Genomic DNA, 17,366 nt, shown 5'->3' with positions numbered 1-17,366 from the left:
GGCACCTAACGCCAGCTGCGGGGAGCAATGAAGCCTTCAAAGAGCACCTCTGAAGGGGAGCTCCACGGAAGGCTAGAATAGGCGAGAGACGGTGATGCACACACGGGAGTCAAGCAGCAAACCCGGGCTGTTACAAGAACGCACGGGTTCTCGGCGCAGGACATGCCAAGGGCTAGGGAAGAGCAAGAGTCCCGTGACGAGGGGCAGGAAGGACCACCGCCCCCTTTGGGGCCACTGCTCACCTCGCCCCGCAGCAGCCAATCGCGGTGGTAGCAAATGCGACCTTTGTCAGACCTGCGCAGCGCCTGCAGGGTCTCCCAGCAGCGACCCTCGGAAGGCATGGCCTGCCCCGCTACAGTTCTCCAGGGGCGCCGCTTGGGACAAAACAAATCCTCGAATCAGCCTACCGGAAACAGGTGCTCGCTTCCGCTTCCGGGGCGCACACGTAGTGGCGCAGTTCAACCCCGCCCCTAACGGCTGCATGGCCCCGCCCCCGGCGCTGAGCCCGCCCACCAACGCGCCTGTGCACAGGGCTTGGCCCGAGGCTCGCTCCCCTGCAGGGACCTCCGACCTGGGGGCTTCAGAAGGCCGGGCCTTCCAGGTTGCAGAAAACTGAATAGGTATTGATGAGCATGTGGAGAAATTGGAACCTTCATACATACGCTGCCAGTGGGGCTCTAAAATGGGTCAACTCCTGTGGAAGACAGTCTGGCTGCTCATCAAAAGGTTAAAGAGGGACTTCCCTGGCAGTGGTTAAGACTCGTGCGCTTCCACTGCAGGGGCCACGGGTTCCATCCCTGGTCGGGGAATTAAGATCCCGCCTGCCTGCGGCCGAAAATAAAGTTACCATTAACCCAGCAGTTCTACTAAATATATACGCAAAAGAAATGTGTCCACAAAAAACTGGTAGAGTATTGAATTACTTGTAACAGCCAAAAAATGGAAACACATGTGTTCGTCAACCAATGAGTCAATAAAATATGGTGTATCCACACAATGGGATATTATTGGGCCATAAAAATGAAGTACAAATACACACTACGACATGAACCTTGAAAACATCGTGCTGAAAGAAGCCAGTCACAATATGGTATGATTTATGTGAAATGTCCAGAGTAACAAAGCCAGAGAAACAGAGACTGTTAGTGGTTGCCAGGGGCTGGGGGGAGGGGAATGGGGAGCAGCTGCTAATGGTATGGGTTCCACTGGGCTGTGATGACAATGTTCGAGAATTAGATAAAGGTGGTGGTCGCACAACTTTGAATATACTAAAAGCCACTGAATTGTACACTTTAAAAGAGTGAATTTTATGTGAATTATATCTCAGTAAATGAAATGTTCACCATTGCCTGAGGCCAGCTTTAACTAGGACCCTTTAACTTTTGGCCCTTTTGCCCATTTCATGGGATCTCAGTCTGAGGCAGAAAGGAAAACGCTCGAGTTTGAAGCAATATAAACATTTTCCACAAACTCTCTGGACTTTTTGGAATACAACATTTTACGAAGAAAAATAGAACACTCTTGGGAGAATCCCAGCAATGGACTGGAAAAGAGGTGTTTCCCGCACCATCATTACAAATAGCAGAACCCTGCACTGAGGAGGTTGTCATTAGTTTGACAAACTAATGAAATGACAAACTACACAGAAATGTATGTACATTGGTGTAAGTTTGCCAACTTTTTTCTTAGGAAGAGCTTTCATACATTGTATGAAAGTTCAAGTCTATTTATGTTAAGGGTGTGAAAATAGGCTTGGTTTTGTGGCAGTGGTAGCTGGTAGTAGTGATTTCAGTGACCTTCCTTGGCAAAATTAAAAGCTGGAAATAAAATTTAAAACAAAACAAACAAACAAAAAAACCCAAAACATTGAAAGCTGGAAACTACGCATGTCTCCAAAACAGGGGGATGGGGGGGCAGGGGCGGTTCTGGTAGTGGAATCCAGATGCCTGGCTGGGAGCCACTGCTTTTGAGGACATAGGGGAACTCTTGGACTTGGGTTACAGTGGCTGAGAGAGGACCAGATTGGATCACCCAGAGGTCAGTACCAGCATAGTACACCAAATTTGTTCTCTTCTCTCTGAAGAATTTTTTTTTCTTTTAAATACAGGAAAATGTGAAGAGAACAAAAATAGCCCATAATCTTATCATCGAAAGCAATTAACATTAAAAAAAATAGTAATACATACACATCCCATCTTCCTCCTAACAGCTAAAGTAGGCTGCCCTCACACAATGAGCAGTGCCCTTCAGTGTGTCTCCTCCAGGCCTTTCATGGGATTGTAAGTGAAAGCACACAAAGGAGAAAGAGCCAACCTGGCCAAAATGAAATGAGGAGTCTCATGCACCAAGTCCTTTAAAAACGTTTACTGGCTCTCCTGCAGCATTTTACTGAATCATTTTTAGAAGAGGGCTGGGGCGGGTAAAGGAAATCATCCGATGGAGCCTTAAATACTGATTATAAAAGCTTTTTGTAAAACAACACACGTTTCAAGAATAAATGCATTCCACAGATACAAACCTGGCAAAGAGAAAAATCAATGAGATTGGGATTGTATTTTTACAAGGCGAACTGGACATAAGCCCTCGAGTGTCTATTGGCAAGTGCATGAGGGCAAGTGGCCTTGAGGAAACCTGGCCAAGAGAGGTTTCCACTGGGCTTGGGAGGGGAGCACCTTGGGGAAAACACCGTACCCGTGAAATAAGGGAAACAGCAAGTGAACATGAGGAGCGGTGAGGACCTCTGGCGAACAGCTCCTGCTGGTTCAGGTCAGGGAAAACCCAACTAAAAAGAAGAGAGCTGTAAGGGAACTCGAGGGCAAGTCCAGTCCAAACATTCTCTTGGGAAAGGAATGAGCAAAGTCACGATGAGTTACAATCTGACCCTAATAGTAGTAACTTTAAGGCCTGTCAGGGTAATTAAAAACTTCCGTCAGGTGATGCTCTCAGAGAGGAGAGAACGAAGTGGGTTCTGCTTCATCCCCTGCTGCTTCAGGCACTTTCCTGGAGCTAGTAACTAAGACAAGACCCTGAACATACTTCATCACAGGACGAGAGAGGAAAACCAACAGGCTTTCCGGGTATGGCTTAGCAACGCCTCAGTTCCCACGGCATCCATCTGAGCTCCTAGCCCAAGAGTGGCCGCCTTAGACAGGAGGAGACCGGGAGCGGATGGGAGAGCTCGTTAGGTAGGAAGTGTAGGGACCATCCCCAAACACGTTGGCATAGGATGACTTGAGGAACTGGACGTAGTTCTGCATGCTGCGGTTGGTGCTCTCCGACTGCTCCAGGCGGTCTTTCAGGTCTTGCAGGCGGCTCTGGTAGCGGCGGTCAGCCTAAGAGGAGGAACGGGGCCGGGGCCAAGTGTGTGTGACATCCAGAACAGACAAACCCATAGCGACAGAGACTTTATTAGTGGTTGCCAGGGGTTGGGGGCAGGGGAATGGGAGTGGCTGCTAATGGGTAATTTTCTTTCTGAAAATATTCTAAACCTGGATTGTGGTGATAATGGCACAACACTGAATATACTCAGAACCACTGAATTGTGCAATTTGAATGAGGGAATTTGACGGTAAATGCTGTCTTAACAAAACTGTTAAAAAAGGGGGCTGGCCTGGGATATCCTGAAGGGATGGGAAAGTGATGCAAGAAAAATAAAACCATGTCATATTCATAAAAACAACAGAACATCTTGCCCTGCAGGCACCAGGAAGCTCAGATCTCAACCCACTCCCTTCTTGTCTGCTCCTACCCCGTCCTCCCACCCCCAGCCCGACTCACGTCGTCCCGGCTCCGCCGGAGCTGGCTGAGTTCAGTCTTGGTCCTGCTCAGCTGGGCCTCAAGGTCCAGGATTTTGTTCTGGGCTGCTCGCTCCTTGGAGGCTGCGTGCTCCTTGGTTTGTTCCACCTGCTTGAAAGGCACAGACGTGGGGCTGGCTTACCTGGCATGGGGAACACCTGGTAAACAGAAGGCTGGGCCGCTCCCACTAACTGGTCTTGCTTTGGACAATTCTCTGGAGCCTCAGGGCAGGAGCAAACTATGGGGACAACTTCTGCAACCCTGCTTTACCTGCCCTTTGCCAACGCTCCATGAGTCATCACCTAAGACGCGGTACACCTGTCTGATGCCCACTCAGGCAGCAATCAAAGGAGAAGTTGTGAATAAGGTGCCAATTCCTTTACGATAATTGCTCACTTGATCCGTATGATGATTTCATGAGGCAGGTGCTACTTCTATGTGCCCATTTCTCAGATGGAGAGATAGGCTCAGAGAGGTTAGGCGATTGGTCCAAAGACACAGAGATGGGTTAGTAATAGAATTGAGACTGACCTGCCTCCTGGCATCTTCAATGGCGCTCTCCAACTGCCTTGCCAGGGTCCCACATTCCCGGGTTTTCTCCTCTAGTCGCAGCTGGGACTGGTGGATTGCCTCCTCCCTCTTGGCAATCACTTGTAGGAACTCGATATTCTGGGCACTGGTCACCTCCAGTTTCCTAGGTGAAAGCATTCAATCAGATCCTGCTCGTCCCCCTACCTGTCAGGTTCCACACAGCCGGGGGCTGCCAGCCACCCCGGGCTGGGCTTCTCATCACACCAAGAATCTCCAAGGAACAACAGGAATAAACCAAAGAAATCTGCTGAGCAGCAAGGCGGCAAGGAGCTGTACAAAGAGTGGGAGAAGCGCAGACTGACCGCGGCTGTGCTAAGTCTGTATGTCATCACGTGTAATACGGCAACTTGAGGCTCAGGCAGGTGGGTTCCATCATGATTCCCACTTTACAGATGAAGAAACTGAGCCAAAGACAGGTGAAGTCATTGGCTGAGGCCAGCACAGCTAGCAGGTCTGTCACCGAAACCTACGCGCTCAACTTCTTCTGTTCACTGTTGCCTCCCTCAGCAAAGGGACTTCAGCTGCGCCACTCAACATCATACGTGACCAGCCATGGGGCAGCAGTGACCATCCCGTGTGTACACATGGTCCCCGCTGCACTTCCAGGGCACCTTCCAATTTAAGGAGCTCTGCAAGTTCTGCTGAATCCAGCTACACCTTCAAGGCCAGCAGAGTAGAGGTGGAGCCCAGGGGAGACCACCTGCTTTAAGTCCCTGCTGGCAGGCTGTGTGAGCCACCTGGGCCAGTTACAGCCTCCTGGGACCCCAAGCCTTTCACCTCTGAAAACTGAGGCTCCAGCCCTCATTTTACAGATGCTAAAAGCCCTGGAGGAAGACAGTCTAAGTCGCAGCTTTGCCAAGTACCAGCTATGTGACCTTGAGCAAGTCACTTAACCTCTCCCTGAGCTCAGTTTCCTCACATCTAAAATATCAACTCGTATATACTAACCTATATGGCACATTTTTGCATGCCGGGTAGTATGCTAAGCCCTTTGAGGATTATCTCATGGAGGACTCACAATAATCCCATGAGCTGGATTGTTATCCCTACCTTGGTCCCTTTCTCAAGATGAGTAAACAGAGGTTCAAAGGGTGAAATGACTTGCTCAAGATCACAATGCAGGTTAAGTGGCCAAGTTGGGACCAAGGGCCAGAGCTTCTGATTCCAAAACGTGTCCTCTTTACCTGACTGCTTCCAACAGTCCGTGAGGAACAGGGAAGAACAGATCAGAAAGGTCTTGGGAAGGACGATCGGAAACAAAGAGCAGAGTGGGGGGAGGCCCTCACCACAGCATCCTGGCCCTGCCCGTTTGCTTGGACGAAGCGTGCCTTCCTGATAGGTGATGCCTATGGATGGTCTGACCTTGATCACACTGCTATGGAGTGTCCCCCCTGGCCGGAGAATGCCTTCCTCTCTCCCACAACACCTACCACTGCAATGGAAGCAGCTTTTCCTCTGCCTAGTACCTTCCAGGGCCTTGAGTCCCTCAAACACTTCTGCACACTAAGCCCAAAGCAGCTAAGTGGCTGAAAGTCTCAGGTCCTAGGAAGAGGACAGAGATGGGACCAAGTGCCTCTAACCTCTCCAGTTCATCCACCTTCAGACTCAGCTGTTTATTTTCCTTTTGGGAAGCCTGATGTTTCTCTCTTGCCATCTCCAGCTTGTCCCCCTGATGTTCGATCTAAAATGACAGGAACACAGACTGGTTTACAAAAGAACTTCCCGGTACAGCCCTCCCTTCTCCCTGTGACCTGTCATCCACACCCAGGAGAGAGGCACACTGCCCTCAGCAGGCATCTGAGTCTCAACGCACAACCTGGAGGGGAGGGGAGAGCGGGGACAGGTTAGGCCCAACCCCCGAGACTGAAGGCTTTCCTGCGCCGAGAGAAGCCAGCTTCGATCCCAAAGAGCCACAACGACACTTCCTTGATCAGGAGAGGCCAGTCAGTGGGATCTGGGCGGACATGAGAAGGCAGAAGCAGACGGCAGGCCTAACTGGCCCACATGACACACCACGGAGCTTTACCGAGGATGTTGTTGGGACCGCTGAGTTCATTCTTCTTAACTGGGGACAAATGCAGGCAAGGCCACAGGAAATCTACTGAGTCCTTCAGGCTGGCAAGTTTGAGAAGGTATCCAGAAGGCTGCTTTCTGCAGAAGCCTCAGACGTCTGGGCCTGAAAGGCCCTGAGAATGCTCAGGTTCAAGAGAAGCCTGGTGATTTAAGAGTGCTGAGAACCTGGGCTTGGGAACCAGACAGAGCTGGCTGGGTTCCAATCCCTGTTGACAAATATTAGCTCTGTGACCTCAGGCAATGACTTCTCCCCTCTATGCCCTGGGCTGCTTTCTGTAAAATGGGGAAAATAAGACCCCTTACAAAGTTCCTGGGAGAATTCAATGAGGGAATGCTGGAGCACCGAGCACGTGCTCAAACAATGGTAGCTACTTTCACTGGTACTACAAGGAAGCAGGTTAAGAGAGGGGAAGGGTCTTGCCCAAGGTCACAGTGCAGACGAGAGGCATAGCATTTCTTAGACACTGTAGGCTTGGATCTGGTAACCCAGAGGCAGACTGCTTCTGGTAGAAAGGAAGTCCTCTTTCAGGACCCCTAGCTCAGGCAAGGGGTCTGTTAAGACTACGGAAAGGCAGCTAAAGCAAGAGAAAGATGGGAAAAAAGAAAACCTATGGCTTGGTGTCTGCTGGTGGCGCATGGCTGAGGGCAGCAGCGGAGCGGGAAGGGCAGAGGCCGGCGGAGACTTGGAACCCTCGGGGAGGGGCAAGAGCAGGAAGGCCCGGCAGCTCCAATCGAGTGGCGGCTCCTATAACTACAATCACATTGTGCAAACACAAGGCATTTGGCACACCAGACTTTTATTTCACAGCACTGATGATAGCTCACTCCTCTGAGAAAGCAGCAGCCAAGAAAAAGGAAGTGGTCCTCCCCGGGGGAGTGGGGGGGCGTGCAGCTCATCTTGGTAAGCGGGCCCCTGCTCGGGCCAGTTCGTGGGAACCTTTCTGCCAGTCCCTTACCCGGCTGCGCAGGTCTGATATGATGGCTGTGAGGTCAATGTTCTTCCTCTCATAGCCCTGCAGCTGGTCTTGGCACTCTGCCAGCTTAGCCTCTGTGATCTTGAGAATATCAGGCAGCTGCTGCAGGTCAGCCAGCTGGGACTGGAACTGCCTCCGTGCCTGGAGTGGGAGAGAGGGGCCCACCGTTGGGAAAGGCCTGGCTGTTGAAGAGGCCAGGCAGAGTGCTTTGGATTTAGGGCAGGGCCGCCCTCAGTCCCCAGAAAGGATCCTGAAAGATCCACGGGCAGAAGTGTGGCCTCCCTGCAGGCCACTGAGGGTGTCTAGCTGTTCTCTGGGGGGACACACTTGGCCCTGACTGGCCACTTGAGCCTGCCACTCCTTCAGTCATTGAAGAATAATGGCAACCAGGTAGCAAACCCCAGGACCCAGGCATTACTCATTAAATTCATACAACAACCTATTAAGCAGGTGCCGTCATCCCCATATAAGGACGCTGAGGATCAAAGGATCATTTGCCCGTGGTCACTCAGCTACAAATTGGCAGAGGCAGGATTCAAGTCCAGTCTAACCTCAAAGCCCCTAGGAAGGCAATCACAATGCTCTAGGTCAGAGGGAAAGCCACGGCCTATCTGGGCTTAGTCCATCCTTGTATTAACGAGGAGCCTGAGGACTAGAGAGAGGCAGTGACTTGCCCAAGGTTATGCAACAAGTTAATGGCTGAGCCTGGACTCAATCCATCTTCAAGGTTACTATTAAGATGACCCCTTTGCTTCTAGAGAGCCAAGTCATCTCTAGAAGAAAAAGGCTCTTTGGGGAAGGGGATAGGAGGAACACTTTCGGTTGGCACAAAATAAAGACACCACACAGAATGAAATAGGCACAGCTAAGGCTTGACAGATCTGTGGATTTGAATCCACTTGGATGTTCCAAGCAGGGGAAATTTTTTTTAAGGAAAGTGAAGAAAGAAGGAAACCAGGATGAGAAAGAGGGATAATGAGGAAGTAGGAAAGAAGGAAGAGATGAGACGAGGAAGGAGATAGTATGTACACGGTAGAGTGGACCAGCCCAGCAATAAGAACCTTCATGAATCTCTGTCATCCACATCGGAGAGGGCCAATGACAAACAAGACGGACAGACTGACAGACATGGGACTGGGTAAGGGAAGAAGGCGAGGAAGGGGAGCAATACCGTTTCGATCTCTTTGTTCATCTCATCTTTAAGGATCTTGTTCTCTTTGTCACAGCGTTCCAGCTGGGCAGCCACTTCATCAGCCTCCAGTCTGGTCTTCATCACCTGGGGACCAAGAAAGCATCGGGCCATCTTGGGCAGAGCCAAGTTTTGGTGACAAACACCTTCCCAGGAGAGGCCTTATGGTGGGTCTCCATCCCAGCCTGCTGGGGGACGCTGCCCCGGCAGGCTTGGCACCTGAGAGGCCTACCTGACTCTTATAGTTGTCAATCATTCCCTCGTAGTTCTTAACCGATGCCTTCAGTTGCTGAACCTCGACGTGCGCCTGGTTGAGTTTCTCCTCCATCGGGGTGAAGCTAGCCTAGAAGGGATGGCTCTTCGGTCACCAGCGGGAAGGTTCCGGAGCAGGTGGCCATCCCAACCCCAGCTCCTACTCCGAGGGGCCAGCAGAGGGAAGCCCCACCTACTCAAACCCACGCCAGCAGTTTTCCTCAGAGAGGCACCAGGGCAGGATTCCTGATAAGACCAACTCAAGTGAATATAGATGCAAATGAGAGACTCCTGTGTTCTTTGTTCTTATTACAAAAAGCAGTACATTATGGGGGAATTCCCTGGTGGTTCAGTGGTTAGGGCTTAGTTCAGCACTTTCACTGCCGGGGTCCCGGGTCCAATCCCTGGTTAGGGAACTAAGATCCCACAAGCTTTGCGGCTTGGCCAAAGAAAAAAAAAAAAGCACTACATTATCACTAAAGAAAAGGGAGATAAAACCAAGAAAAATGAAACATGATGCCTTATTATATGGCTATATATTGATGACCGTGTAGCTATTTTATTTTTTCCAATAAGAATGGGATTATGATATACTTACTGCCTTGCAATGAACTTTTTCAATTAACAAGTAAGCTGGGAACTACTCCTCTCCTCAATGAATGTTCTCCTACAACCCAAATGCTCACCTTAGCAGAGGGGACAAAATAAATCACGGTATCTCAAAAAAATAACAAGCAATCATTTAAAAGAAAGAGATAAAGCAAAAAAAAAAAAAAATCTAAAAAGATATCCATGGAATATGGTTGAAGGAGAAAAGCGAGCTGCCGAATAATGGCTGGATGAATGGATGTGCATGTGTTTGAATGTGTATGTGAGTATCAGGGGAAAAAACTGGAAAAATACACATCTACAGTAACAGGGACCTTCACTTCTATATAACGTTTCTGTGATGTTTTCAACTTTCACTATAAGCCTATTTTATCTTTGTAATGATAACAGCTAGGAAAATACACTTCTACAATCATTTTGAACAGTCACACTGTTCCACCACACAGACATACCATACTGCAACCAATACCCCAGCTAATTGTTAGACATGGGGCTTGTCTGCCATTTATCCAACAATTGCACTACAACAAATGAGATACTACTATACTCCCACCAGAGTGGCTAAAATGAAGAAGATGGACAATACCAGGTATTATCTCACATATCCCTGATGGGAGTGGAAATCTGTACAACTGCTTTACTATTTGGTGACATCTACCAAAGCTGAATTTGTGTATACCACCTCATGACTTGGCATTTCTATTATACTTCAAGGTATGGAAACTGTAAAAATACACCAAATATATGCACCAAAAGAGGTACAAAGACGTTCTACAACCCAAATGTCCACCGACAGTAAAATGGATAAACACATCGTGGTACATTCATACACTGCACTGCACTGAGAATGATGACCTGCCACACATGACATGGGTAACTTCCACAAACATAATGCTGAGTAAAAGCCATAAAGGCCAGGCACAAAGTTCAAAACCAGGCAAACTAATCTGCGGTGACAGAAGTCAGGATAACCGTGCCCTTGGCAGGGGGTGTCTGTAACTAGGCAAGGTCACCGGGGTGCTGGCTTTTAGGTTCAATCAGGGTGACTGATGGACAAAGTTACATTCATTTTGTGTACCTTTCTGTATTATACTTCCTTAAAATCAATTTTACTTAAAAAAAATCAGTAATAAATAAATAAATAAATAAATACATCTAGATGTTATTGCCCAGATCAACTAAAAACCAAGATCAAACCTGGCTCTGCAACATCTACCTCTTTTCAGTTGCCTCTTGCCCTCGGTGTGCTGGGAGGGTGTAGAGGGAGTGGTTAAGAGCTAGTGGTTAGAGCCCCAGGGTCAGACTGAGGTTCAAATCCCAACTCCAATGCTTCCAAGGGCAAAATCTTGGCAAGAAACTTAAACTCTAAGCTTCAGTTTCCTTATTCTGTAAAGTAGAGATAATAATTACACTATTGGGAGGCTGAAGTGAGAATTAATGCATGTGAAGGGGCCCAGTAGTGCCCCAGAAGAGTCAATGTTAGCCTCAAAGTCAGGTCCATCTCACGTGCACGGGCTGACTGTCATGCTAAGCACTTCACATGCATCACCACCTTCTCACAAGGACCTCATTTCCTTCCACTGAGGAAACTGCAGCAACACAGGAGGAAACATCCCGTTCAGGTCCTGCAGCTCTAAGAGGCAGAGTCAGGACTTGAATCCGGGTCTTTCCGACTCCAGAACAAGCCCTCTTATCACGCTGCTGCCTCCAGGCCCTCTGAAGGCCCCGGTGGTCATCTCTGGGGCCCAACCAGGAGTACCACCGGCCTCTGCTCTCCACCCAACCGTCCTGGTCCCGGCTCTCACTACCGACCTTCAGCCTCTCATTCTCTAGCTTGAATGCGGAGTACTCGGCAGTCTGCCGGTGTAGTCTCTCCACCAGGCTGTCCCGGTCTTCCCGCATCTTCTCCTCCAAGGTTTGTTGTTGGTTTACAAGATCTGTCACCCGGCTGGAAGGTCACAAAGTGAAAGCAGACAGAATCAATTCCACAGGTTGTGAGCAGCCCGGGACTTGGTATGGAGTAGGGCCAAGTGTTCCTACCCAGGTCACCCATGTCTCTCTTCTTGGCACCCTGCCTGCTCCCCAGTCTCCACCCCGAGGAGCAGCTGCCCTGCCACTGCCGCCTGTGGCATTCCCAGGTATCCCACCTCGTATTAACAGCCTTTTAAGGTTTGTCTCTCATACCAGCCCCTCCAAGAAGCCTTCTCTGTTGTGATCCTCCCGTGAGGCTGAGACACTCCCTGAAGACAAGGGCCAGAGAGGCAGTCCCTCCCCAGCTCCCCACGGCACCCCCTGGATCTCTTAACCCGTTAGGAACTGAAGTTAGGACAGAACTCGCAGGCCCAGTGGTCAGGGATAACCCCAGGCACCCGTCTCCCTCAGACACATATTCCACTGGGGTTCTGTCACCCCCAGGCGAGGGCAGGTGCCATGAGCAACAACAGGGCACAAGCTTCCCTTGCTCCCTTCCCCTACCCGCAGGCCCTCAGCAGGGCTATAATCCAAGAATAGAGACTGAGGAGAAGAGCACTGGGGCTCTTGACTGTAGACCCACCTGAGACTGCAGAACCTTTGCACAGTGTGTGTTTTCAGTATTGATAAATTACAGTTCACCACTCAGCAAATATTTAGTGAGTACTGACTAGGCCCAAGCAAACGCCTTGTATTGGTTTACCAGCAAACTCCTACGCAACTTTATTTTTTAGTTTTTAATTTATTTCATTTATTTATTTTTGGCTGTGTTGGGTCTTCGCTGCTGCGCACGGGCTTTCTCTCTAGTTGCGGCGAGTGGAGGCTACTCTTCGTCGAGGTGCGCAGGCTTCTCATTGCGGTGGCTTCTCTTGTTGCGGAGCACGGGCTCTAGGTGAGTGGGCTTCAGTAGTTGCGGCACGCGGGCTCAGTAGCTGTGGCTTGTGGGCTCTAGAGCGCAGGCTCAGTAGTTGTGGCACACGGGTTTAGTTGCTCCGTGGCATGCGGGATCTTCCCGGACCAGGGCTCGAACCTGTGTCCCCTGCATTGGCAGGCGGATTCATAACCACTGTGCCACCAGGGAAGTCCAATGCATTTGTTTTTTTTTACTGCTGTAACCTTCAAGGCCAACACATAGCCAGTTATATAGTAGGTGCTCGATAAGTATCTTTAAATGAATGATCACATGACTATAGCTGACTCTGAGAATGGTCACTGTTGACAGTTCACCAGTGGCAAGAAAGGTATGAGTTCAGTCACCTTCAACTTGAGACCACTTTTGCCCCCTACTCACAGGCCATACCTCTGACCTACTGATTGGTGGACAAAATGACTGAGAGAAGACAGAGGGATTACCAGCTGCCCTGTGCCCCAAGGACAGGAAGGAGGATACCAGCGTGCCTGTGCCCATTTCCCATGCCGTGCAGACTGGGGCCCAGCTCAAGCCCAGGTGTGAGCAGAGAAGGCCCCTGCATAGTGCCTGCCGGGGGGGTAGGACGCTGGGGCGGGGGCTGGAGCCAGGACCCAGGGTCCAACCAGAAGGCCCACCCCAGGGCCGCCCACAGCTCAGTCCGATGCAGCCCCTGACCAGAGGAGACCAGATGGCAGCCGTGTGAGCGACATGAGCTGTCGCGGGTTGCCTGGCGCCGTGCACTGGCACACCCCCCTCCTCCCATCAGCCCACACGCCCTCTCCTAACACAGACGTACTCGTTCAGGACAATAATTTCCAGCTCGAGGTCCCCCTTGTCTTTCACAACTTGGTTGTAGCGGCTCCTCCATGATTCCAGAGTGGATAAAGCTTCAGCAACATAAAGATCCTGGGAACATGGGACAGAAGGGCCATCAGCCTGGCGTCACCGCTGAAGCCAAGCGAGCTGGGAGTCACCCCGGGTCACCCCTCACCCTGATAACTTCAACCTCACTCCTGCAACTCCTTCCTAGAAGCACTGAGAGTGAAGCGGGAGCCCAGCTGTTGCTTTTCAGTTTCCAGCATCCCACGCGCCCTGACTGCAAATCCTTCCTTAACCGTCATTCCCATCCACAATATGGATGTGGTTAAAATGTCCCACAAACCCTCCACTTGTCTCCAGCCAGCTGCCCACCCCCATCGTCATCCTTTTACCCATTTACTGCCCCCCCACCTCTCCCTCCACGCAGCAGCCAGCAGTCCTCCCAGCTCATTCACCCTTTTCCACTGCCATCTTCCTCTCCGTTCGCCCGCCCGCCCGGCCACCTCTACTCAGCTTTTCACCTCTCCCTGCTCAAAGCAGCCATCCACTGGCAGCCAACCCACCCCCGACCCTTCACCGTTGGCCAGTCCTTCTCGGGGAGGCCTGCTACCTTGTCAGCAAGCTGCACATGCAGCTGCTCAGCGTACTCCTCACTCTTCTCAGCTCGTTCTTTCTGGGCTCGGATGGCCCTCTTCAAGGACTCTTTGTCTCGTTCTCCCTTCTGCTTCAGTTCCTTCAGCTGCTCCATGATGGCCTCCACTTCCGCCTTATGCTGGTTTCCGCTGCGCTCCAGGTTCTGGGAGAGGATGGCCCGGGAGCAGGTGCGGGGAGAGGGACAAGGATGAGGGAGAGTCGGAGGAGAGAGACAAGGAAGGCCGGGAAAGGGCAAGGCAGAGAGTAGAGGTGAGAGGGGACGAGCAAAAAGAAGGAATGAGGGAGTGAGAAATCAGGTCAGCTGTGTGGAGGCTTAAAGCTCCCCCAGTGCAGAGCAGAGATGAAGGCCCTTCCCAGCTCTCCGTAGCACCCCTCCCATTACTGAACCCACTGGGGTCTTAGTGTGAAGATAGAGCTCTTCTGGAATCCTTCCTTGAACTCAGCATAGTGGTCAGAGATATTCCTCAGCCACTCAGCAGAGCTGTGACCTCAGCAGGTCCCTGGCTCAAAGATGCAAGCTGCATTTGAGCCCACCCCCTACCCCATGGGTAGTTATGAGAACTGAAGGCCTAAGGGATTAAGTGATTGGCTCAGGGGCATGGCACCCAATTGGTCACTGCTGGGAAGGGCACCCAAGACCCTCAGGGTCCACTGCTCTTGCCACTGGCTCAGAGTGCTTTGGCAACAGCGGCCCTGTAAACCTTTAGGGCAAAGCCTTCCTGAGTGTGAGAGCCTTGGCCAGGCCACTGCCCTTCGACTGCCAGGCCCCGCCCCCTCCCTTCCCCACCTGTGGGGCTGGCAGGTACCTTGATCTGCATGCACAGGCGACTGTTCTCTGCCTCTTTGCACCGAAGCTGTGCCTGCAAATGCCCACGCATGGTCTCCATGGACTTTGAAAGCTCAGATGCTGTCTTCGCTTGAGCCTTTGGAGAGACAGAGAAAGTGGCAGAGCCGGGGTTTGAACCCAGCTCTCCGGTTCCAGAGCGCACTCTACCCACTAAGCTCTGCTGGCCCATATCGAGGAGCAACTGCTGGGGACGGTACCTTCTCACATTGTATTTCCTGGAGGAGCTCTTCCACCTCCTTGTCTTTGTCTTGCAGCAGTAATAGCAGGCGCTGGAGAGGGCACACACACACTGTCTGAGCTCCCTGCGAAGGGTGAGGAAGCCCCGCCCAGGGAGGACAAACACTCCTGTGAGTGCCTGGCCACTGGGCCCAAGTCCCAAATACATCGGCCCAAGTCACAGAGACCCTAGCGGGAAGCACCCAACATCTGTATCACAATTTTTTACAACAATTTAAAATAATGCTAGTGTGGGACACACTGAAACACAGACACACAAAACACTAAGGAAGCCCCATAATCCCCCACCCAGAGATCACCATTGTTAGCACACATTAAAAAGTCAGATACCTATTTTGCTCTATAACCACATTTACCACAGTGTGATTAAATCTTCTATATCTTTTGAAAAAACACTTTAACATTTCAATTTACGGATGTATCATAATTTGATAAGGCTCTCGAGCTGGGAATGCAGGTTTAGGCATTATTGCCATGACCGTTGAATCCCCTACAGCGATGTTCGGCCAGGCACTGAGGGCCAAGGGCCAAACCTCGGGAACCATGGTCTCTATTTCTTTCTTTCTCTTGGAGACTCCCAACAGGCATTAATACATCAAAGGCTCCAAAAGGTATTGTAGTTAAGCAGTTGGTTTAACTTGTCATTCAGGCTGGGCAGCAGTTCTCCCCAAATTTATTTGGCCATGGATCAACCCCCACTTTTGTTTCTTGCACCCATTAACACCTTGAGGAACTCAGGGTTCTATGGAACAGACTTTGGGACATGCTGCCTTGGGAGAGATTCCTTGGGAGGATTGGAATTGTTGAGTCAACAAGTCTGTACCATAATACAAATAAGGAAATTCAGGGAACAGACTCTGATGATTTACAAATCCATCACCGTCATCACCATCCCTCATGCTGATGTCCAGCTTGGTGGTTCAAGCTCTCGAGTGATTGACTAGACAAGCCCGGTGGGGCAGGAGGGACGGGGATATGTGTTTCATGATTTCACAGATCATGAAACTAAGACTCAAAGAAAAGTCAGAGCGGGGCTCCAGCCCTCCTGCCGCCACTCAGCACCTCTACGCCGTCGCCTATACCCCCTGGAGCAGGCAGGGGGAGCTGTGTGTTACCGCTTTCTCGGAGTCCGCCTCTGCCAGCCGTTTCAATAATGTTCCTTGTTGCTCCATCAACTTTTCGGAATCCTTCAAGGGAAGGCAGGGAAAGCCAACTCATTAAGCAATAAACTGAGATGTCTACATCCTCTAGGTCCTGTTCCTTTTCTAAAAATTATACTTCTAATGATAGAAGTAGTAAATTATATTCTCATTATAAAATATTTAATGAAAACCGACAAAGTCCCCCTCAACCCCACCTCCAAACCCAGCCCTGCTGTTATGAGTTCGGACTGTCCTGCCCATCCCTTCTCTATGCATTTATACGTAGCTACACCTAGAGAAGTATCTTTTGGGGGATGAGGGGTGGGAAGGGATTAATGTGTAATTTTACCAAAATGATATCATACTGTATTTTTGTGTCACAACTGGATTTTTTAACCACAGTTTTATTGAGACATAAATTCAGATACAAGTCACCAATTTGAAATGTATAATTCAATGGTTTGTGGTATATTACATTATGATTTTTTAAATTGTGGTAAAATATAACAAACTTTTCCATTTTAAGTGTAAAATTCAGTGGCATATGGTACATTTCCAATATTGTGTAACCAGCATTACCATCTAGTTCCAGAATTTTTTCATCACTCTAAAAGGAAACCTGCACCTGTCAAGCAGTCAGTCTCCATTTTCCCCTCCCCCCAGCTCCCCCCAAACCCCTAATCTGCTTTCTTTTTTAGGGGGCGGGTGCACCACATGGCTTGCAGGATCTTAGTTCCGGGACCAGGGATTGAACCCAGGCTCCAGCAGTGAAAGCGCTGAGTCCTAACCACTGGACCGCCAGGGAAATCCCCAACCCCTAATCTGCTTTCTGTCTCTAATATGCCGTGGCATTTTTTAACTTCTCCCCGTAACCTTTGGGCAATAAGGTGGTTCCCAGGTTTTGCAGCTGTAAACACTGCAGCAGTGGACATGTTGGGCACGTACTAAGTGTCTCTCCAGGATTGATACAAAGAGTAAGAATGGCTGGGCCCGAAGATCTGTGATTTGTGGCAGGTGACATGCCCTGCAAAATGCCTGCACTGACGCACACAAACAGGACGTGAGAACTCCAGGCAGTAGCCAGCCTCTGCCTGTTGCCATTCTTGCCAGCCTGAATCCTGCTGTTTTAGTTTGCATTTCCCTATTTATGCATATGCTTATTAGCCATTTAAGCTTCCTCTTCCCTGGACTGCCTGCTCACACCTTTGCCCACTCTCGCACAGGGCTGTGTCTTTGAACCGTCTCTATTCTTCCCAGTCACCTAAATAAAGTGTCCCTAGAAGAAGTCTCATCCCCCTTTCCC

At 50.2% G+C, this 17,366-nt stretch overlaps 2 protein-coding genes across 10 annotated transcripts in view; both read right to left on the bottom strand.

Annotated features, from left to right (window-relative positions):
- Nucleotides 1-446, bottom strand: part of GLE1 (GLE1 RNA export mediator) — a 42,719-nt gene extending 42,273 nt beyond the window's left edge. The window contains exon 1 of the mRNA XM_007471783.1: nucleotides 243-446. Coding sequence (XP_007471845.1) covers nucleotides 243-341 — 99 coding nt within the window. The 5' untranslated portion in view covers nucleotides 342-446. The remainder of the gene's footprint in view (nucleotides 1-242) is intronic.
- Nucleotides 447-2,056: 1,610 nt separating this feature from the next.
- Nucleotides 2,057-17,366, bottom strand: part of ODF2 (outer dense fiber of sperm tails 2) — a 36,535-nt gene continuing 21,225 nt past the window's right edge. For 3 of the 9 annotated variants that reach the window (XM_007471780.1, XM_007471779.1, XM_007471782.1), the window contains exons 8-16: nucleotides 16,037-16,108; nucleotides 14,882-14,953; nucleotides 14,644-14,760; nucleotides 13,794-13,979; nucleotides 13,161-13,270; nucleotides 11,296-11,431; nucleotides 8,855-8,965; nucleotides 8,605-8,709; nucleotides 7,236-7,574 (exon numbers count right to left, since the gene is read on the bottom strand). In XM_007471780.1, the coding sequence (XP_007471842.1) occupies nucleotides 7,353-7,574; nucleotides 8,605-8,709; nucleotides 8,855-8,965; nucleotides 11,296-11,431; nucleotides 13,161-13,270; nucleotides 13,794-13,979; nucleotides 14,644-14,760; nucleotides 14,882-14,953; nucleotides 16,037-16,108 (1,131 nt within the window). In that variant the 3' untranslated portion in view covers nucleotides 7,236-7,352. Of the gene's footprint in view, nucleotides 3,333-3,777; nucleotides 3,904-4,326; nucleotides 4,490-5,966; nucleotides 6,068-7,235; nucleotides 7,575-8,604; nucleotides 8,710-8,854; nucleotides 8,966-11,295; nucleotides 11,432-13,160; nucleotides 13,271-13,793; nucleotides 13,980-14,643; nucleotides 14,761-14,881; nucleotides 14,954-16,036; nucleotides 16,109-17,366 lie in introns of those variants that run through there. The other 6 variants (XM_007471774.1, XM_007471777.1, XM_007471776.1 and 3 more) reach the window with 5 other exon arrangements.

This window comes from Lipotes vexillifer, unplaced genomic scaffold (genome assembly GCF_000442215.2).
Source record: "Lipotes vexillifer unplaced genomic scaffold, Lipotes_vexillifer_v1.1 scaffold98, whole genome shotgun sequence".
In the NCBI taxonomy this organism is placed as follows: Eukaryota; Metazoa; Chordata; class Mammalia; order Artiodactyla; family Lipotidae; genus Lipotes; species Lipotes vexillifer.
Note: the sequence above shows the minus strand (reverse complement) of the source record. Positions and strands in the feature narration are given on the sequence as shown.